At 35.9% G+C, this 23785-nt stretch overlaps 1 protein-coding gene across 1 annotated transcript in view; it reads right to left on the bottom strand.

The window, feature by feature from the left end:
- GBE1 (1,4-alpha-glucan branching enzyme 1) overlaps positions 1 to 23785 on the bottom strand; it is a 137868-nt gene that overhangs the window by 3370 nt on the left and 110713 nt on the right. The window contains 4 exon segments of the mRNA XM_066338342.1: positions 6766 to 6813; positions 8610 to 8727; positions 13568 to 13698; positions 14792 to 14976. Of these exon segments, the coding sequence (XP_066194439.1) occupies positions 6766 to 6813; positions 8610 to 8727; positions 13568 to 13698; positions 14792 to 14976 (482 nt within the window).

Consider the following 23785-nt stretch of genomic DNA (forward strand, 5'->3'; position numbering starts at 1 on the left):
TTCTGGTCAATAATGTGGCAGATCCTAGGAGGAGTAAATTAGCCCAAATCCTTTAAAGTCAATTTACATCAGCTGAGAATCTGAGAGCACTGTTTGTTGATCATCCAACTCCAACCCCTTCACTGACAATCAGAATTTTAAAAACTGGTTTAAGCACAGTTTAAGAACTTGTGCAGATGATTGTATGTAAAGTAATGACAGATATCTTTTCCATTTCCATGAAGATATGTATCTGCCAGTTTATTACTGCAGTCACTTGTTTTTTTCCTTACCTAAGGAAATTAACATGCTTTTTAGAGTTTTTTATCTTGGTGGGTTTCTTGCTAAATCATAGAAAAAAACCCATATGGCACTATCTCCTAATCTTATTTCACTGGTCAGTGTAACCACCTCCAAGACTATTTGCTACAAAAAGCAACAATTAAGGCATGAACAATAAAAATATCAGTTATTGATTAAACATATTAATAATTATGAACAAAATTATTAATTATTCATTCCACTGGTGTTTAATTTTTTAAAAGGAAAAATACTACACACCTATTAGATAATACCTGTTACAAACATATAGGTATTATTCCTTTCCCCCAGTCCAACAATATTTCTAGAAATACTATACTGTATGTGCTCTGGCTTTATTACTTGTTTGAATAGACAGAACTCAGAACATTTGTGTGATGGACTGTGAAAGAAAAATGTGACCAAAGAGGTTGGAAAGATGACTTGTCTTTCCTGAAGTAGGTGAAAACTGGAAGATTATCTGCCCTGGATCCCAGCAGGGTTTCCGGCCCAGATTTCTCACCTCCACTCCTCCTTCTGACAGCCTGAACCACGAAACTTTCTCAGACTTTTCACTCCAGTATGATTCCTTTTCTTTCAGTACCTCTCACCTAAATTGACACTCTTGTAGCAACATAACCCCCTTAACTTAAACTGACTGTTTCAAGCCATTGCACCAAGTCAACTCTGCTGCAACTGTATGTGCTTCAATCTGCCATTAAGTGACATCATTTAAAAAGTCAGGAATTAATTGCTGATAGGATAAGCTGAAAAGCAAGAATTTTACTGTATGTTTGAGTCCAGACACTTTCAAATATATAAATGTATGGACTGTCCTTAGCTCTAGATGTATCTCGATTGGACCTTGAACATTCAATTGATCAGTGATTCACTCCAGTTCAGTGTCATCTACAAATGTGCTCTGTCTCATCATGCTGGTCACTGCTCCAGACTCCAAGCAATATCAGCTCCCTCACAGTTCCCAAGACCAGTCCCTCACAATTCCTTGATATCAGTCAATCAGAGCCTCTGCTGAAATGGCAGTGGCCCAGCCAGTTTTTAATCTTACCCAGCCCTCTAGTTCATCAGCTCCTAGGCAGGAATGCTGCAGGAGACAAGGCTGAAAGTCTTACTGGACTGACTGGAGCAACTGTGTGCACACAGCTTGAGTCACTTCATCAAGGAAATAATCAGCTTGTCCATGCATGCTCTGGCTTTGCTAAATCTAGGCTGGCTTTCTGACTGACCCATCTCATGTAACCCAGTTGCTTGGACACAGATTGCAAGAGAAGGTGGTTCTTGTCTTCTGGAGGAACTGTCCTACAGAGCCCTCAGCCTTCGTTTTCAGCCTTGGTTCAGTTGTCAGAAATTTCCCCTCACCACTATGATTTTTCTCAGATAATAGTCTAATAATGCCTTGCAATCACATCACTGAAATCATCCAAGCCTCTCGGTGTATCCCACTTATATAAAGCCTCTTTAACCTACTGCTCTGCTACTTTATTTTCAGTGGTGCACCATCACACAAAAGGGTCTGAAACCAGGATTTGCCCTTGGAGTTTGAACCAAAACCCCCCTGAATACTCCTGTATTGTTCATATTGTTCATCAAAGCTTTGAGTCTTCCCTTTATCAAGGGATTTGCCTTTTTTTATCAGCAGATTTGAAGAATCACCATCTTGCCCTTTTTCATTTATATATATACATATACATACATACATACATATATATACATATATATATATACACAGTATACAGCTTGAGATCTATATCTATTTATAATTAAGTAAGTTTACCAGAAGCACATAGAGGTTTCTTGTTTAAAGCCATTACAGGAAATCTAGGTATTCATAAGCAAAAATCACTATCAGAGAGATGTAATTTTTTTACTTTTTTCATACCTTAGGGAAAGTGTCTCAGAAATTTATTGTTTCATATATTGTTGCTGAATTACACACTCTCAATCACCAGCTTCAGTTCTATTGATCTCTATTCTTCTAATCTGCTTTTTGTGATCACAAGTTTTGTCTCATTCATGTCTCCTTCACCATTTCCCAATGCTTACTTGATGAACATGGACAGAAGTGAAAACCCAAAGAACAGAACACTAAAGAGAATTCATTCATAGCTAACCCACATCTTGACTGTCATCAATCAAATCACCCTCAGAGTCTCTCTTCTGTTCCAAGCTTTCTGCTCATCCTGAACACCCTTTCAAGCCACCTCCTCCTCTCCAGGCCCACCCATGCTGCAAAGAGCCTCAGGAGACCCAAACTCCCTGTAAAAGCAGGGCGAGCTCTGAGCTCAGAGAAGGTTACTCCGGATCTCAGTGAATTGTCTCTTTACTCTCTGTATCAATTGTTAACTTACAACCTCCAAGGTTCACACAAACTCCACTGTTTTAGGAAGCCAACAAGACGTCTAAAAATAAACAGAGGAAGGTTCATGAGGCCTTTTCTGATGGGGGAGTGGAAAACATCATATCTGTTTGAGACAGGATGACCCAGATGCAAAGAGTTTTTGACAAAGGTAACTTTCAGACGTTTAGTCATAAAATATCACAAAAGTCTTTTTATTCTCAGTTTGGCAGGAACGGAGTAACTGCTGTTACTTCACCTGCAGATGTGCTAACTGGGAGGATGATGGAGCATAGGAATCTTGTTTATAATTCAAAATGGGTTTTTGTTGGCACCTTTGACCTTTTTATACTGCATGTCCATGTGAGGCAGCTGCACTGTCTGAAACTAGGCAAGTCCCACGTCCCACACAAATCAAGGCTTCTGGCACTAAAACAGTATCTCTAGCAAAGAGACAAAAAAAATAAACTATGATCAACCTGTTTCTCACCAACTCTCTATCAAGATCATAGTCTATTCATGCTGGCTGTCTCACAAACAAAACAAAAACAACTAGCAGTACTACTGGACAGGAATTAGGATGTTTTCAGCCAAATTCTTACTCCTTATACTTTTTTTTTTTTCCCTGTGAATATCCAGAAAATTCTAGGAAAAAAAAAGAGATTTAAAGGGTTAAGAAGAATACAGGAATATCACATGTAGGAAACACCTGTGAACAGCAGCAGCTATAGGCAGAAGTATCACCTTACATATTTCAGGAGAGGACTAAAATACACAGCAATCTCCAAATGTATGTAAATACCCACAAGCAAGAAGTTCTGCAAATGACAATTGCTACTTTCAGATCTGTCAGACCAATTCAGTACCAGGTGCAAGCACAACCAAAATTGGCTGGAACTGCAATGAGCTACTCTTCATCCGACTTTCAGGATTGGAAAACACCAAGCCCCAAAAATAATTTCAAGGTCATTTTGTAACAGATGGGAGAATTACTAGAACTCAGAGCTAGATCAGGCACTGCAGAAAAATACTCAGTAGCACATATTGCAGCTGGTAGATGCAGAAGGCAATGTCACAAGGGCCTGTGCCAACATTATCCCAAACTTTTAATTAAAATGGGGGCATTGGACAATCTCCTGTCCCTATATCACCACTAACTGTCACACATGGACAGTATTCTGAGAATATAATTAACCATCAAAGAATAAAATAGATGATAGCTCTTCCTTTCTGATCATAATTTATTACACAAAACCTCACACATTTTGGTTTTCATTTTGCTAGATATTGCACATGACAAAGAAGGTATGCTTAAAAGAATATGAAGTTCTGCCTTCCAATTTGTTTTTCAATTTACAGCCATACAACATGAATGTGCAGAAAATAATTTCGTAGACTGCCTTGCTTCATTTATGCAAAAGAAGTCCATATACTCCACACGGTGTGTCTCAAAATTTCCTCTATTATCTTCTGCACTCTTTTTTCAGGTTGAGAAAAAGTACTTTAAAAAAGACAGCAAAACCCTCTGAAAAACAAGTACACTGAAGAAGATAGGATGAAACAAAATTACTAACAGAGTAATTTTACATTACATTTGCTGCTGGTTTTAAGAAGTCAAATGATCAATGGAGATGAACAAATGAATTTAGAAGTCTTAATCATCAAGAGGCAAAAATCAGAAAGACCTTTGGGGCATTAAATACTGACTGATTCTCCTAGTTTGAACAGTTAAGTTTCTAACATACAGACTAAATGAAAGAATGTTTGTAATCTGTGCATGTCAGGGAGAAAACAGTTAAAGATTACATCAGCCCCTTACAATTCAATACATAAATCCTTATCATGAAAGTAATTTAAATGAGTATTTTCAAAGCTAAGGTCACTAAAAGCTTTTCAATAATTTCAATATATGAGAATATTTTAATTTATCCCCAGACTCAAGGAAGCAGGAAGCTGTACTTTGACATTCAATACTATACATTAAGGCCAAGGTTAAAAACTCAAGCCTGTAATAAGGATATTCTTAAAATAAACTACATAATTTCACTTTCATTTAATGTGGAAAGATTATATAGCTGAATGCCAAAAATAGAGAATCAGAAAAAAGACAGCACCGGGGACAAGAGAAAAGGACTACTCTGACATCTATTTATTTTTTAACTAATTGGAATGAACTGCAGAAAAAGTAAATCCATAAAAGACAAAATATATTAAGCAATTATATTTCACAATGAATCGTATACCACTTTTCCAATGACACAACATCCTCTGCAATATTCCACTTAGCCTGCTTATTACTCAGTTTCTGTTGGTGCATGAAGAAGGAAAGTATACCTCTTCCATTTTCACATAAATCCAAATTTTTGGCATGGTACAAAAAATGACTGGGACACTTATTGATAGCTAGTTCTTTCCTAAAGCAAAATTCAGTTGAATTTGATACCTTAGAAAAGACCAACAAGACATTTTGAGTGATGTGTTAGAAAAAATTTATCCTTTTTTACCCTCTGTCCCAAATCTACATTTCACATACAACCACAAAAGCCAAGTTAGGAACCAACAAATGAATTCATCCATAAAGGGGCACTAAGATCTAACAGGGGTTGAAATGTGTGTGCAGCACTTAGCTTACAACTTGCAAAGAGATGATGAGACATAAGACAGACTAGAAGTTTATAGAAGTGTTCAAGAAGCACACATCTCTTATAAAACATACCTCCAAATAGACTAGTATGAGAATATCAGAGTGAAGCTGTAAACAGAAATGAAGCTGTAAAAGGTAAAAAGAGTCTATTCTAACAGTGACAAAATGGCTCACAGCTTGTTATTAGAAAGTTTGATTACATGGGATGCAATGCAAATATAACTTCATTTCACGTATTTGTTAAAATATCCCACACCTACCAATTCCTTCTCAGCAGCTGGGTAGTTCCTTGAATTCCAATTATCTAGGCAGCCTTCATGTTGAAGGTGCTACTCATTTTTGCCTTATGATTCCATATTTCTTCTTGTGACACGAGCAGCAAAAAAGTCTCCCACCATTAACTGTAACTATCCAGGTTGGATCAGCACAGTACTTCCCTCTTCTCCAGGTCAAAATTTTCTTTTTTTTAATATTTCATGTGTATGGTGGTGTAAGTTTAAAGTAGTTTCAGTACTAAAATCACTCCTATCATTGAAAATTATTATGTAATTGATTATGTATGATTAAAATCCATTATAGAAAAAGCAGTGAAAGAGAAAAATTAATAGTTATTGAATTACGTCATATTACAAAGGGCATTTCTGTGCATTTTCTATGGAGTTTTCAAAATGTGTCTGATGATTTTGAATTCTGGCTCTCTAACAGCTTTACTAAACAAGCCTGAAAACTGTACAGTGAAAAAAAACAGTGAAATGCTCAGCAGTGCTTACAAGGCTTCATATTCTTCCAGGAATCTTTGCTCCAGGAATTTCATATCTCCCTTCTTCTCATTTTTATGTGCCACCTTGAATATTTCTTTTATTAGGTGATTTTATAGAGTGAATCATGTCACATTTAATCTTCTATTTTTGTAACACATCTGTGTGCTGTTTAAGCTTGACTTGAGAAACAGAATTACTGCATGTGATTTCACTTTGTCAAAACCCTCTGGGCATGTTTTGCTGACAATGTTTACTCACACACCTTAAGGGAGATGCGTCTCTCATTAAAAAAATTACTGCTTTGAGGTTTGTAGTGGAGGAGAAACTAAGATTTTTGAAACAAGAAACTGAAGTCTCATGCATTATGAAATATTATTAAACAAAAGGAATAATTATTAAACAACAGGAAAAGAACTTTCATAAATTTACTGGGGTGGTATTTTATAGATGCTATTTGAAAAGAAATTTGGGGGAAGACTTTTGAGTTGGATTTTAGAAACTGCAATTAAGACTAAAGAAACTACTAAGTAGGACAAATTACCCGATAACTTGGATATAAATTGCTATTTGAAATAAAACATCTTTGTTTTACTGCAAAGTATCAGCTGGAGGCATTTCCTGTAACTTTTGCTCTTTCTGACGTGAAGATCTCTCTGCTGAATTTAGGTTTGCCAGATTTTCTTTCTTGATTACTTTTACTCAGTGTCCTTCCACTGGTACTTTACCTTTATTTGGTGCATGGGGCATCCTCTGGGGGGTTGGCTGGAGGTGCTCTGTGAATTGGGTGGCAGAAGGACATAAGAGAAAGTTTACCTGGGTTTCTTTCTGACTTAGAGGTGCCATTGCCATGCCACAGCTTATGCTGCAAATGCATTTTAGCTGCTGTGTTTGCCACATGCTTCATCTTCCACATACTCCTAGCAAACTGCAGCTTTCACATTCTGTCACGTTTTTTTTTTCTGGCTTGGATGGCTTGCACTCACCATCTAATGGGCTAAATGTGAAATATACACTCCGAATTACAGTTAATTGGCTTGCAAAAGTTAAGTTAGTGATAGAGAATTAAGATGCTCTCCAATCATCCAGGCAATGCATTTGAATTGGGCACACAAACTACAAGCAATAATTTGCTACATAACCTTCAGGAATGAAATCTTAGACCTTTGATTTCAAATTAGCACAAATACTTACCCACACTATGAAGGCTCTGTCACATGCAGATACTTTTTAAAAAAAACCAAAACCAACCAACCAACCAAAAAAACCCCAAACAAAACAGACAAACCCCCCCCCCCCAAAAAAAAACCCCAAAGCCTATTCCTAAGATCCTTTACAACAAGCACAACAAAAGCACAAAAATTCTTTCATGTACTGAAAATATTATAAACCATGCAAATGAAAGAAATGCCAATACTCGGGATCCAATGAAAGACAGATGCTAGAAGTGACAATAACTCCCAGAGGTTTAGATCTCATGAGAAAAGTTAACATGTGACACTAGAAATGCATGTTCTGTTCAGCCATTGAAGGGGAGTGGCCCACACAAATCAGTGCAGATGATCCACTTTTGCAGGCTCTGAAGTTTACAAATGTAACTTGTTTTCATATGTACCAACATAGCTGTGCATAGAGAAACACACCCTTCACCCACATCAATGTTTTAGGTATAAAAATCTACTCAGCAATATAAGTGATTTAAGAATTTATTCAGTGAACTCTTGCCTTAATTCCCAGCTTTTCTGAATCTTATTTTCTTGTGCTTGTGAGGATATACACATATGTGAATGCATATAGAAAGAATGAATAATAAGTGCATATATACACATACATAAAGAACAGGGAAAATAACAGTTTAAAATTGCTAATGGTGATGATTCTGATTTCAAGAGCAATTAAGAAATGTTGAGTTCTATTAGAGACCACCTCAGCTAACAGAAATTGTAGGCAAGGATATGTCTCCCAGTTCATCTCACGTGAATTGTGGAAAATTCTTTATCTATATTATTCACATCACTTTAGGACTGGAAATCCTTGAAATTCTTGATGCGAACAGAGAAATCCTGTTCTATTTTGCCAAGTTATTTTCTGTAAACTGAGGAGGAAAAAGCCAGTTGGCAAACACACGATTGGCTCTAATTCATGTTTGTAGAGTTAAGCACATGATTTTAAAACAGCAAAGGAAGTTTCTGCAGAGCTTGAAACAAAGCAAGCCTGAAGATGCATGAAAATAAAGCAAATTCTAATATTAAAGACAGCAACTCAAAAGTGTATTAGTAGGTGTTCATGCATGTTGGCAAGAAACACTGCGTGCCAGACACTGCAAATGTGCATGGAAATATAAAAGTAAGGTTGAAAGAGAAAAAAATTAGATAACATTATTGGTTATATTCAAATCACAATGTTATCTATACTGTATTTAGAAAAAGGTTAATTTAATAAAATTAAATTTAAAATACCCCCTTCCCCCAAATGCTAGAAGAGATTCCATATTTGTCCAAAGAATTGCAAAACTTACACAGGTGAAAGTAAAATTAAAACAAATTAACAACCCCCCCAAAAATTCCCTTACCATAATTGAATTAGGTCTATAATTGTGAGGAAATTCTTCAGAGAAGTACTCTGTATTGTGGTCCAGCCTTTGGTGCCCTCCATATTCTCCAGCATCAGAATCCAGAAGGATTTTATACTTGAAGGCAACTGTTAAGGAACTATGCCAATTACCTCTTAAACAGAAAAGAAATCAAAGCAAAAAATCTAGAACTAGTAATGGGAGTAATGTAGTAATGGAAACATCCTATATAGTCAACATAAAGCAAAAATCATAAAAAAAAATCTAAAGAAAGAGTGGAAAAATACACAGCACAAACAGAAGTCATATGAGGTTTTGTCCTGAAAATTTAATTTTAGCAGAGTGACTCTTGTTACTGGAAGAACTTTCCAGTCTCTTCTGCAGTCTGCCATGAATGATAGGTTTATAGCATTACAGCAGATATGCACAGCACTTCAGTGATGAAATAGACTAAAACTGTACCACTGAACCAAACAACGCGTTTGAATTGCATTTAAGACGTAACATAATTGTGACCATCAAAATCAATTGGTATTTAGCAATACTTTACAGTCTATCGGAATCTGATCAAGTGTCAATGAGAAAAGCAAGTCATTTTACAGAAGAGAACCCCACAACTCCTCTGAGAGTCTCCTGGAAAAGAGCTGGAAATATTATAGGACAGAGGAACAAAAGAAAGAATATATTGTAAGAGAAGGCTTTTTAAGAGACAAATATTCTGACTGCAGTTGTTAAAATGGGGTGAATTATTTAACAAAGTGTAGCAAGCAATGAGTTGGAATACCTCTAGATACTTAAAAGGATTTGAAGAGATTTAGCAAAAAATAAAAGATGAAATAAAGTTGAAACAATAAAGTCAGAAAACATAAGGAAATAAATGGGAAAACAAGGAGCTAACTCATATTTGAAAGTCAATTTCTTCTCATGTGGGACAACCACAAATAAAATATTTTAATTTTTTTATTATTTCAGTACCTTGTGTATTTTTTTTATTGAGTATAATTAAATCATCTTTTTCCCTCCTGAAGTTACAACAAAAAGCAGTCTCCACTCTCCATCACCCAAGAAAGAGAGGGAAATAACAATGCTCTAAAATCCACAACTTACTCCCTCTATTCTAAACTGTGGAAGAATGTGACTTTCCTAGAGCTTGTATTTAATAGGATTAGAGATGAGTGAAATAACACTCTCTCAAAAAAGTCAGTGGTTCTTAAACTGTTCTTAGGCTTCTGTGTTTGCTCAACCTTTTGAAAACAGGTCTGCTCAAAACCTGAAGGATTGTGGTATAAACAGAACTGTTTCCAAACAATTTCCAGTTGTTTACACAACTCCATCAGATGAGGTAGGGAATTTCCCAGCGCCCTGCCTGACTGAATGAATCCTATGGTGACAAGGAAGGCTGAAGCATGACATCACACAGGAGTAACCACAATTTTACTCTGAGACGCTTCAGTCTAGAAGATTGCAATGAAGAAAAGTAAATGAACACAAGGAAAACAAAGATGTCAATTAACTCCCAAATCACAAATGGTAACTAATCCCTTGCCCACAAGTGTTTGCATCAAAATGAGAAAATGTCCAAAACTGCCAAATTGGTTGCTGAGCTCTACAGGGCAGGTGCCCAAAGATCACCACCTTCTCCAGCAAAATCTTCACATTTATTATCTTTCTTCATTAAAATAAAAAAATAAAAAATTAAAAATTGGAAAATTATAATTGGCCAGATTTAGTTCTCAAAAGGTTTTCTTGTGCACACAACACACATCTCTCCCCTCCTTTCTTCTATAAACACAAATGAACCTCTCTTCAGTGTCTTTTCAGCAGCAGCAATGTCTGCTATTATTCCACCACATACTTTATTAAAATGGCAGCAGAATGCCTCCATCCAGCATTTCACACCTTGCTTTGGTGATCTGCACTGTACATTAAATTGAGTAAGTTATCAGTGTTGTAGAAAGCCCTGGAATGTTTAATGACACCCTCAAAACTATTTACAGCAAATGCCATTGTTATGGCTATGCTGTTTTAAAAGCAATTCATAAAATTATTTCTGTATTGCCAGAGAGCACTGCTGAAAATAATATCATCATGTCTTCACACATATATAGCATATTTTGTGTAAATACTGTTAACCAGATCCTGAGTAATGGGGTTACAAAAGAACTTAGGATCTTCACAGATGAGGGAAAAATAACTAGTTTGGTAAATGTGTGCATTTACCTTCCAACTTAAAGCCTCACATAAAAAAAAAAAAATCAGTTTTCACATTTCGGAATTTTGCAAGCATCTAGTTTTCTTAAGATTACTTTCACAAAAAAACATTAAACAACAGATGTGCATTTTAATGAAGTATATAATAGAAGTTTTTTGGCTTTCTTAATGCAGTGAGGTTTGTTTTCTTTCTGTAACAGTGTTGGAAATACTTGTCTGTATTTTCAGTGGAAAAAAAAAAAAGCCTGACTTCTGTTTGGAGCTCCAACTAAATTTCACACCCAGTAAAAAGAAGGAGAGCAGCAAAAGCAATGAATCCTTGAACAGATAGAGCTGAAAATGGAAAACCTGACACATTATTTACCACATTAATTACTGAATTTCTATGCTTTTATAATGGTTTGAAATACATATTTTAACACAATTTTTTAAATTTCATCTTCTGCATGTTTAGTGGCACATTTGCAAAGTAAATGCAAATCATGAAATAGGATAAATTGTATTTTGTTCCAGCACTTACTGCAGATAAAAGAAACTAAGTAGTGCTTGTGGGGGTGATAGAGTCTTAAGTGGTTAGGCCATTTTGCTTTTAATAATTCTGGAATTTCACTGAAAAAACTAACATAACTAATTTCAAGATGAAGGATACCACTTTTGCTCCTCTCTACACACTGCTCATTATCAAGACTAAGGATTCAACTTAGAAGTGACAACAGAAGTGACAAAAAGCCTATGGAGGGTTTTTTGGCTAAATTTTGTAATGAAGTTAAATGCCCTGGCCTGATAAAATTCAGCTCAGGATATTTCAATGGCAGTTGAAGCCAGTTCAGCACTCAACACGTGCACAAGTACTGAGAGCGAGGGGGTACTATCCCTTTTTGTTTCTGTCAAATATGGTGTTTGTTTAAACCACATGTAAATTTACAAATATGTCAACTCATGTTGGTTGGGGATTACAAACATAAAATGCAGATTTACTTTTGAGCCAAGATAACAAGCCTTGTTTTAAAAAAGGGGGGAATATATACATATAGTTAAATTTTCATTAGACTTCCAATAGAGATTAAAATTTATTTACAAAATCAAATGTGGAATCTCAAGGAAGGAAAAGGAGTAATTTCTGAAATCTTTAAGCCTGTTCTTTCTCCATCCTTCCTGTCCTGTTCCTTTAGAATAGAGGAAAGGTTTCCATATTGAATTCTCACTGCAGACTGGCCTTGGAATCCAAGCAGAAAGGCCTAGGCAGTATTAAAAACATAAAATTGGAAACTTATGAATGATCTCCCCATTAGCATTCAAAGTTTTATCTACAATCAGTAAAACTAGAGGCAGCTAACCCAGATGTTGATTGTTCATCTACCTTAAAACTGAAGCAAATTAGGCAGAAATAATTTGTTAGTTCAAGCTGCCTTTCTCATGAAAAGGCTTCTGAAAGAGCATAATTTATGAAGCAAAATTCCAGCATAAGGACAGAAATGTTTTTCTTTTCCCTTCAAACAATGACTCAAAAACTGAGCAGTAGGATATGTCACTCTGATACTTGCACAGCCTCACGGTGCTGCAAACCTCCATCTTCTGCCAGGCAGATCAAAGAGGCATTCCCACATTAGTATGCTGTATTTCTTATTCACACCGATTAACCTTAAGTATCAACCACCTTAATGGAATTTAGCATTTGACTGATCCTAAATTAAGTCCTTTGTCTCAATGTGCCAGAATTCTACCAGGCAGGGACAGTTACACAACTGCACTTCAAAGCGGCGCCTTTGCCTTCAACCATCACACACCAGTGGCTCATTTAAGTGACCTTACTTGCTCATTAGAAGCTCTAGGTGCATGTTGTAAATGTCAGAGAGCCTGAATTAATGTGGGGATTTAAAAACAAAAAAAAAAGGAAAGAAAAGAAAAAGGTATGCTTTTGCAGCATTTTGATGACAATATTTGTGATTCCTCAAGTCAAATCTAACTAATTTGCTTATGGACAACTCTGGCTTCAAATCATAGAATTTCCTGAGTTGGAAGAGAGTCATGAGGATCCAAGTCCAGATCCTGGTCCAGCACAGGACAGCCCCAAGAATCATATGTGCCTGAAAGCACTGTACAAATGCTCCTGATTTCTGTCATGTTTGCTGCTGTCTCCACTGCCCTGGGGAGCCTGTTCTGTCACCCAACCACCCTCTGGGTAAAGAGCCTTATCCGAATATCCAACTTAAACCTGACAGAGCTTCATACCATCCCCTCAGGTTCTGTGACTGGTCACCAGAGAGAAAAGATGAGTTCTGGTGAGCTCCCTCTTCCACAGAGCACTGTGTGCAGCTCTGGGATCCTCAGGACAGGAAATTCCACGACTGAAATTTCTTGATGGAGGTCTCCACTAATGCACTTTCTTGTGTGACTCCATGCAACATCATCCCACTGTGGTGGCTTTCTGTCATGTGTTTAAAAGTGGGAGTTACTTACTTTTTCATTACTTAACAGAATTCCAAAAAACAGCTTCACAAATATTTAAATTGCTTTTTTTTCTTTTTAATTTTTGCTTTCTATAAAATGATCTCTTATGAAGAAGACAAATTCATAATTATTTTTTGCTGTACACAACGAAATAAAGCGATATTATATTGGTGACAAATAAGTTATTTCTTACCTTTTTAATATAGGTTGAATTCATATTAGGAAAAAAAGACACAAAACCAGCTATCAATTTCTAAAACTTTTCCTCACAAACAGAACAGTAAAGAAAAGGATATTTTCCTGGAGTTTCAATACCCACTCTGTAGTCCACATAACTTTGGTATGGATGGAAGTTAAAAATAAAAATAAGACCTGCTCTCTCAAATGCTATGACCTTATTGGCTTCATGCTTTTCACTCACATAGGCCTAGGAGGAAAAGAAAAAAAATCAATAGTTTAAAAATATTTAATTTCTAACTGAATTAACAAAACCAAGAAAAAACCCACTGTTTCTGTACCTCATTTCAAGTCATACAGGTAAATATTCAAGCAACAGAAGTAAAGGCATTAACATGCAAACTGAAATTTTATCTATGAAATGTCATATAAAGTTTTTGATTACTAAACTGGAGCTTACTTTTAACAAGTCAAAGTAAAATTACAGAGGCAGAAGTCTGTTCAGCAGAGAGCACTTGAAAAATTCTTGCTCAAAGATTGGTAGCATGGTTTTTATCACACTTTCCTCCAGTAAAAAATGGATTCCTTTTGTCAAATGAAATCTTCAGCCTATTTGTTATGGGGATCTGCATCACATTTATTAATTCAGAAAATGAAGCACTCAATCTGTTTTTTTGTTTTTTAGAAATCTATGTGAGAAACAGCCTCAATAAGCCACAAAAAATGGCTGCACACTACACCTTTGTTTATTTGCTAAAGCCATTAATAAATAACTAGACATCAATTAAAAATATTCTTTGAAGTGGATTACTCTTTAAAGTGGACTAGTATGAAATAATTAAACACTGAGAAATTATAACAATTGATCTTCTTTCATAAAAAGTACAGTGTGATACCAGTATAACAAAAGCAAACACAGAGGCAGCAGGCTGAGGACTAGGAGACTATAACTTACAATAGATTCTGCTGAAAGTTTTTCCTCAGAAACGGTGTAATTATTTTTATAAAGTGCAATGTCAGAACAGCTTATTGATTTTCAAAGCAATCCTTGGATTAGATTATGGACAATTTTATAGTCTGCTTTATCCAATCCACAGTTACTAAATAAAAATAGGGAAAATAATAGGAAAAGACCTTGTTATGAAGCAAAAAGGAGACTGTTTCAGGTTATTATCTGTGGAAGTTATTTCAGTGCCATGTTTTGACAACTTGAAATGTATAGTGAGACATTACACAGAGCATAATAAAGTTTGAAATTTCAGCATGCAAATTTGGAAATGTTGTTACTCTACACATACACCCAACTGGTGACTAAAAATTACCATTTTCTATATAGAGCTTACCTGGGGAGATGCAAGCCAGCCAAATCTTTCCTCCAATTTATTCATATCTCTATCAAAGGCATTTAGGAATTTATAGCGAAGAAGATCATCCTCAGTGAGATTAAACTGTCTTCTGGCATAGTGGTAGCTCTCATTATTCCCTATTCTGGGGAAGTCAAGCCATTCTGGATGTCCAAATTCATTACCTGCATTTTAAAATATTAAGGATCTGTGAAATCACATGCTAAGACTACACTAAACCTGCAAAAGCAAAATATATTAATGTGTATTTCCTTTCTACATGTTTTAAATTCCAAAGAATCCGCTTCTATATATAAAGCAGCCATTTTATTATTATGTCTCTCATTTATTAATACGTCTCTCAGAACTTCCATTTGTGTTAGCAGGGTTGTGTGTCCATGAAAACTACAAGAGCAAAATGTCCATGGACTCCAGGGGAAGTATAAAGTGACAGATCATGAACTCCATGTTATCAATCCATGCTTAAAAATTTCCCAGAAATTCTTGCGTGTGTAATTTCAATTCGGTTTTCTATAGCAGTATCTTCACAAGTCTGCCAGTCTCACTCAGATTCTCTAGCCCAAAAAAACTACTGAGTAGACTTCTCCTGAAGACAAAGAATAAGTTTATTCAAACTTGGATCACATCCTAAAAGAAGGAAAAAGGTTGACATGTAGTCAAGAAAAAGTTTAGCTTCTCTTATGTAGGATCTCCAAAGCCAATCTCAGCTGTCAAAGCTTAAGATTCAACGTAAGACCTCATTTGGGACTCAATATTTTGAGTGACTTTAATGTACCCAAAGTTTCCTTGGTTTATATATTGCCATTATTACAGTTTTAGATAACTCCAAATACACTTAACAAATATAACTGTCCTGGTTTAGGTCAAATTTGGGAGGAAACCTCTGAAGGGGATTCCTCTGGGGAGCAAACCCAAACAGTCCCACCCCCAAAACCACCGTTAGAGGTACAGAACACAACCTACAGCACACACAGAACAGACGACTAGGGATACAGAGGCATCATAGTCACCCCAGGACAATAACCCATCCTAGAACCTGCTGTCCTGCAGACGCTGTCATTTTAGACTATTCATTTGACACAGGATTAAAGGGTATCAAGTACCTTCCAAGTTAAAACCTCATTTCAAAGCCCACGACAGTTGGACAGTTGATTCACGACAAACATTTCAGAGATTACAGAACACCCACTTCACCATAAAACAGAAACAAAAATATGTACCTGGAAATATGTATAGAAAGTAATATGCTGATATTTAAGAGGTTTTCTATGAAAACAAACAAACAAAAGAACAAAAGTAAAAGGATCCTCACATTTCCAACAAACTGTTACTCAGTTTTTGTCAAAGGACTGGAGCTTTGTGGGCTGACAAAGGGCAGGGGTGCCAAGAGAAGGCAAGAGATTCCTGGCTGGATATCCTGCATGTGCATCCACCACCATCTATCTGCTGTCCCAGCCAGCCTGCATTGCCAAGAAGGCCTGGAGGATACAGGCAGCAGGGGTAACTATGAACTTGGATTTGTGTAATGATTCCTGCAATTCCCTGCTTCACGGGAACAAAGAAATGAACAGAGGACAGAAGAGAAAAGCCTCATGTATATTTAGGAGAATCCTTCAGAGTGGTATCTGCTTTGCAAACAAACTGACAAGTTGTAAATTAAATTTTCTATTCAAAAGATAAACTACTGAATTTCATATTCAGCTCAAAACTGGAGACAAATATACAAGAATCAGAATCACAGCAGGACTTTCAAAATGACCTTGGAATAATGCTGGACCGTGGTCTTAAACTGTGCTAACAATATGGTTTGGGAAATGAGGAAAGATATTGCTACAAAACAGACACTGTATCTAAGCAAATTAAATATTCTCTGAAGAGCTATGCAAGGTATTACCTTCTTTCGTAATCTGCACACTATTGAAGAGATGAACTACAAGAGAGAGCTCAGCTAAAGACAGCAAAAACCATCAGAAAGTCAGAAATTACACATATCTTGAATTGATGGGCAAGGAAATCATACCTATTTGTTCAAGAAAAAAACAAAAATGGGGGAAATAAGCAATAGAAGATAGCAAATAAATTAGACTGAACTAGCCTATCATTTCTGTAGATTATTTTGCTGTAAGTAGAGCAGACTTCCTTCAGGTTTATAATGCATAACGACTCCCTCACCTCCACTTGGCTTTGCCTGTTTCCCCACCACAGTAACTAGTGTGGTTCCAGTGCTGCTTTGTTATCTTGGCTTTTTCTAAGGAATAATGTAAGTGCAGCAAAATACGTAAAGCAGTCTTAATTTCCTAATTATTACTAATGGCTATTAAGAGAAAAAGGGAATTTAGCACAGTGCAACAATTTGACAAAACACTAAGATACTTTCTGCTGCCAAAAACACAAGCCAAGGTCTAAACTCTGTACATACTCTGACAGTCTGTGTGTGTGAGCAACTTCTGGTGAATATGCTCCTGAGCCTTTTGCACTAGTTGCTTGACTATAAAAGGGTCACTTTCACTTTATGGGAAGAAAAATAGTTCATAAATTGCAACAGAATGAATTCAAGTAGTTTTGGTTATGTTTTTAAACTGCGGTATAGGGAAAAGAAAGTAACTTTCAGGATGCATCTGCATCTTGTGATGCATTAAGACCATGCACCCTATAAAAAAACCCACACATAATACTACTTTTTTAAATTGTTATTTTTTCCTAGTTTAACTTCCTAACAAATGACAGGAGGGACTAGGAAAGGAAAGCACAGGTAAGTGACCAACATTTACTTCTGGAGATAACTATTGGCTCACTAAATGTGAAACATCATCTGCCTCCTTCCCCACGTTACACTTCTCATCTCTGACAAGAATCAGCAGCATTCACTTCTATGCTTAGAGGCTTCCACAATTATCAAGAAGTACAACTGGGATTTCTTTTCCTCTAATTAATTTACTGTTTGATGTAAAGGTCTAAACTACAGATTGATAAGAAACCAGATGCCACAAATGATGCAAATCAAGACAATGGAACTAATGTGGGGGAGGCAGAGAACAAAGCTGAAATTAACTGAAGTTTTGATTAAAGAAACAAAATAAAGACAAATCCTTGAAGTGTAATGCATGCTAATTTTATCTAGGAATTAACTGAAGTTTGTAATTTCCTGCATATTGTGCACACTGGACAACTTTATTTTGTACAGGATTTCAAGCTCGCAATTCCAACAAATAAACTTTCTACTACCATAATTAAAATTTATGTCACCCTTGTTTATGAGGCTAGAAATGCATTTCCACCACAAAGAAGTTAGGTCTGCTTAGGCTTCTTTTAAAGTTGAGCTGCACAAGTCATTAAAGTTTTCTTGATCTCTCTTCTTTAGACATCTTTAGCAGCAATTCTCTCTCAAAGAATAAACCTAAGCAGAACTGAAGGGATATTTAAAAGAGGGAGCAGGCAGTTTCAAGAGAGGTTATTAGGAATTGTTTGCATTTTGAAATAAGTATGACACTAAATACTTTAAAATCAGTTAAAAAAAGTAGTTTATTTTATACAGCAAAGGTAAAAAGTTTAATTAGGTGTATAAGGCTAAACAAGGTTTTAAATGATCTACACTACAAAAAAATCCTATTTAAAGTTGATGAGCTGGAGATTGGACACACTGGAACAAAATTCCAACAGTTCCACCTTAAAGTACATCTATCAAAGTATGTGGAGTTACACTAATTTACAGAAACCAGATAATAAAGTCATCCAGGAGTTGTAACTGCTTTGAAATTGACTTCACTACCTTTGTGAACAATGATGACAGTGCAACACTCTGCAGGCTACAAACAGAATCCATGTGAATCAGATCTAGATAGCATATGGTATTTGTCATTATTTCAAACAATAAACACTTCAAACAACGAATCCTCATTTTCCCTATCTGTAAAGCTCTTGGGTGTTAAGTAAGTCTGATACTCTATGTTTGTACCAAATATTCTTCTTAACATTCATAACTACCAAACCCAAACAATAAACACTATAGTGCCTCTAAGTGAGCGAATGAGCCTCACTGCAAGCATTCCTACAGTCTTGAAATCCATGCAAAAATAAAATTAAAGTGAAATTTCTAATGGACTCGTGAAACACCTGGGTTAGAAGACATGAAGACCTTAATATATTTTTAAGTTTTCTAGCACTGATATTTAACAACATATTGGGTCAGAAAAAGACTAACAAAATCAATTCAGGCAAACAATTATATTTTAACTTCTGCATAAAACACAGGCTAGAGGAAATCTCTAGTGTGAGATAATGGCACAGAGAGCAATTGGTAATGACAGTTCTGTGAAAAAATGTGGTTTTCCCTCATTTTCTGAAAATACCACGTATTGCCTCCTCCTCAGTTATGAAAGATAAAAATCAGGTTGAACACCATATTTGTTTTGCAGCTTGGATCTTCCATGTCTCCTAGGAGAGAAGGGAGGGAACATTTAACATTCCCTTTATTAAAGGACCAAAGAATTATTCTCCTCTGAGATGATAAAGTCACGAGGAAACACAAGGATGCCTCCAGTGTATCCAAGACATGGGGAAGGATTGAATCCTTAAAATGCTTGCCCTAAATCACAAAGGGACACAGTACACTGTTTACAGGGATACAGTTCCTGTTGTTTCTCTCCCATTCCCACTTCCCATCAAGGGTTGCTCTGTCTTCACTCATTTCTAACTGATGTTTAAAAGTTGGCACCTACTGTACCACACAATTTTATAACACTGATTAAACACTTCCAGGTTCTTGAAGGAGATAACATTCCAATTGTTCCAACAAAAATTCCAACCATACTCAGTGGCATTGCTCAGTTCTCATATTTTAAACCTAGATCTCTCTTTTGACAGATAAATTACAGAAAAAAACAACAACAAAAAAAACCCCACTCAAGAAATAAAGAATTCTCCTCAGAAGCATAAACTCTTTACATCTCTATTTTCTGAAAAGATTTCTTACGCAGAGGACAACTAGACACAGGCATAGGAAACAGGCCATAGCATTGCTTACTATGATCCACTTTATTTTTCAAGAGAAGTAGGTCATAGGATGGTTATGCCCACATGACGGTATTTAGCAGAACTGTATTTACACAGCAAAAAAAAAAAAAAAAATCCCAAAAACATTATCTGGAATAAATTATTCTTGCATTTACTTATTTGTAGTGTTCTATCAAAGGAGTATTCAATAAAATATCAGTGGCCTCACTGAAAACAGTATTCAGTTCCTAAGAGCAGATGAAAGCTTTTGCTTGAATGTTTACTGAGCAGAGCAAGAGTTTCTGCAGCTCACACTAACAGACAAGAAAAAAAAAAAAGAGTATCACAAGGAGTTACCTAGGCTGGAAGGGATGTTGAGAGGATAATTTATTTTATCTATCTACTCTTAGAAACTGTCAGGCCTGAAAGTTTACATTTCAGCCTCCTTCCCCAGTGTAGAATAATAAATTTCTGACTTACAATTTATTCAACACCCCTCATCCAGTATTTAAAAGAATCAAGTAGCAATTAAACTCTCTGTGGTGCTTTTACACTGTAACATTTCCCATTTTGCTATTTCCTATTAGCTGCATCCTGATAAAAACAAGAGACTGACTTTGATACTGTGCCATTTCCACCAGGCTCTACGTGAACAGGGCACAGTATACATTATTTAGTCAACCACTTCCAAGAGCTCACTAAAATATTTAAGAAGAGAAGTATTGAAGAACGCATTGCAAAAGTTAAAAAAAACTCACAACAAAATAGACAAAACCCCTCAAATCAAACAAAAAAACCAAACCTATATCAAGATTTTTTTTTTTAAACAGAAGATGCAGAGAAGTCCTAGCTAGATCTTTAAGTCTGGTGCAATGCTAATTATTAACTGGTATGGCAGCTGACCTGTTAATGGGTTTACAAAGGAAGAGGTCCAAGAAAGGCCTCAATACCTTTGCCCTGAAATATCCAACAAATAGCAGTTTACTTGCTGGTGTCAGTAAGAATTTCATAGTCTAATTTTGAAAGAGCATATAACAAATTAGGAAAGGAAAGGTAAACAGAAGAAAAAGCTCAGTTACATGATGTTTGATGCATAGGAAAGTCAAAGTAAATTTAAAAAAAAAGGAAAAAAAAAGAAAAAAAAAGAGTTTAGTATTATCCTGTTCTTGTTACAGGAACAAATCTAATTACTTAAATAACTATGCATTTGTTAACAGCACAAAATAAGAAAATTTGAAATTAACATTTGGAATAAACTTCAAACAAAGTTGGGGGGGTAGAAGGCATTCTAAAATAGATGTCAGTAATATAAATAGAAGGTGCATTGTGAGAGGCCCTGTTTTGTTTTTGAAACAGTACAAATCAGCCATCAGAGCATACTTCTGGTTACACCTCTAAACCTGTACTTACCCAATGTCCTCAAAGGAGTACATTACCAGGATTCTTCCTAGACTCACATATCACTGCTTTGAGATGAAAGCCTCTTTCTGCCAGCTGCCTCCTGCCCTCCACCTGAGGCTGGTTCAACCCTGCCATGCTGAGAATGTATTTATAAACTTCCTAAAAACATTTGTTTTAGAAAGAACCTTCTCAAAATCCTCACAATCCTAAATATCTCTCGTCTGCCATTGTGTCCAGTGAACCTGGGCACTTATTAAGGTATTATCAAAGCCAAAATTTTGTAATTACTGTAAAAGTCTTTGAAAAGGCACAGCATCATACTGCTTTTTCCTCAAAGAAATGGAAAACTCCAAACAGCCTGGGCACTGTCGTACAGTTCTTAAGGAGTGCAAAGACCCTTGATACGCTCATTCTCAAGGCTGTGGCTGCCAATGTAAAGACTCTTCTGATACAGAAAAACAATCAATGGTATTTCTAAGCTCTCATAACAGTTATGCTTCAATTCAGATAAGGAAATGGAGTTGTTTTCTGAACGTCACATTAGTGATTTGTAAATTTGGAAGGTACGATCCACATTTTGCTTGTAGGATTTGGCACTATTTCAAAGCAAGCTGTTACTGTAATGTCTCCTGCTATGAACTTGCATATAGGTAAATATAAATAAACATACTATTAAAAAAAAACCCAAATCAATTGGTGTATTTGTTTCTATGCACAATTCTATACAACAGCTGAAATCTCAGCTGGAACTAACGCCCAACTGAAGCCATACTTTAGATATATAAGGATATTTGCTTAAGAATTAGTTTTGTCCTTGGACAAAACAAAAAGAATACCCAGAAACCATCATGGAAAGTAAAATTCAATATCCTACTCTCAAAATAAAAGTGTATAGAAAGAAAGGAGTATGAATTTTGATATCAACTAATAGAATTTTCATGCAAAAAATCTTGAGTGTTAGCAGAGAATTTTACCACACTGAAAAGTGAAAAAGTAATAAAATTATTCTGAAATTAGCCACACAGCATATTAGATAGGAAACTTTTTACATTGAAATCCTTTCAGGTTCCCAATTCAGCAATTAAACATCATAGCAACATGTATCAAAGAAGTTTTTAACCATAATTATATCTTCCAATTAAATACCCTTCAGAAAATAAAGATTGGGAACATACAGATGTAGTTTCCAATTGTCCAATTATTACAGAGTTTGACAACACCACTCCAGTATAAATTGTGTAGTGCTTGGTTGATAAACCCAAAGCCATCATTAAGGAGAATTACAAAGTCTCATAATAAAAAACGTCTTCCAAAACAAGAAAAACAGCAAGCACTTTAAAGTCAGCTTTCTCTTACAGAGCATCCTCACATTTGTTTCAAGAAACAGACTCATTTTAGTGAGCTGATAAAAAAGTACAGCCCTGGTGAAATCCAGCCTTCTTACAGTTCAGCAGTGCATTTTCTTTGTACAATTACTTCAATTTCACTACTTAGCAGGAAGACATTCAAATTTTTATTGTACTTCTACCTTGCAGCAAAAGAATGTATGAGACTGATGCTAAATAATCCTGCATTGTGGATTCAAGGTCATATCAGGTTAGGGTTTTAGGTTTATTTTGTTTGCAGTTTAGTTTTGTGGGGGATTTTCAGTGTTAGTTTGGGTTTCTTTACACAACAGATGAAAATAAATGCCAGGGACTGACACTGGAAAAGATTGGCCAACTACTCCTTTGGCTTGAGGGCTACTGCTGAGGGATGAATGAAATATGAGCCATCTGTAAAACTGGAACATGCTGGGATGAAAATATAAATACAAAATCCACATTTCAAGAGTCACTTCGTTAATAGTCTAAAATAGTTGCAAGAGAAGACATGTCAGCTAAATCCGTTTTTCTCCTCATGAGGAGATTCACAAAAAGAATGGAATGTGTAGAGAAAGAACTCTGAGTGTGGGCAACAAATACAAGCAATCCTATCCTGCTACTTTCAAATGCTCATACTAAACCCTTTTGTGAAATCAATACTCAATATCAGCTGTAAGAGTAAATCTGCAAGACTCCCAAGATATCATATCTGCAAACTCCCAAGGTAATATCTTGGGGAAGAGTGATGATAGCCACCAACAGCAGCCAATACAAATGTTGGTTTGGTGTTTCCTAGATCTAATTTTAAGACATACCAAAACCACCAACCCTCATATGGAACACAACACAGTACATTGCTTCTTGGCATTTCCACTCAAACCAACACAGTATGATTGATGGGTTTTGGAAGGAACTTTTAGCAAATAACTCAAAGTAAAACATGGGGCTGCCCATTCAAGAAGAATGGTTAGAGAAGAATAATATTACCTGGAGTAAAAATTAACTGACTACTTAAGATAGGAAATTACAAGTCTGCCAAAAACCTCCTTGTGAAAGTGTGAATATTTTGAGCAAACTGAGGAGAAAAGAGGAAGCCTCAAGAGTTACAAATTCTCATTAACCCTATGCCAAATTAAAAGAGTACATTTATATTATGATTCATTTGTCTTTTGCTTAGTACTAAATAAATAGATTAGTCAAGTATCATAACCAGTTT

The sequence above is a fragment of the Sylvia atricapilla genome, chromosome 2 (genome assembly GCF_009819655.1).
Source record: "Sylvia atricapilla isolate bSylAtr1 chromosome 2, bSylAtr1.pri, whole genome shotgun sequence".
Classification (NCBI taxonomy): Eukaryota; Metazoa; Chordata; class Aves; order Passeriformes; family Sylviidae; genus Sylvia; species Sylvia atricapilla.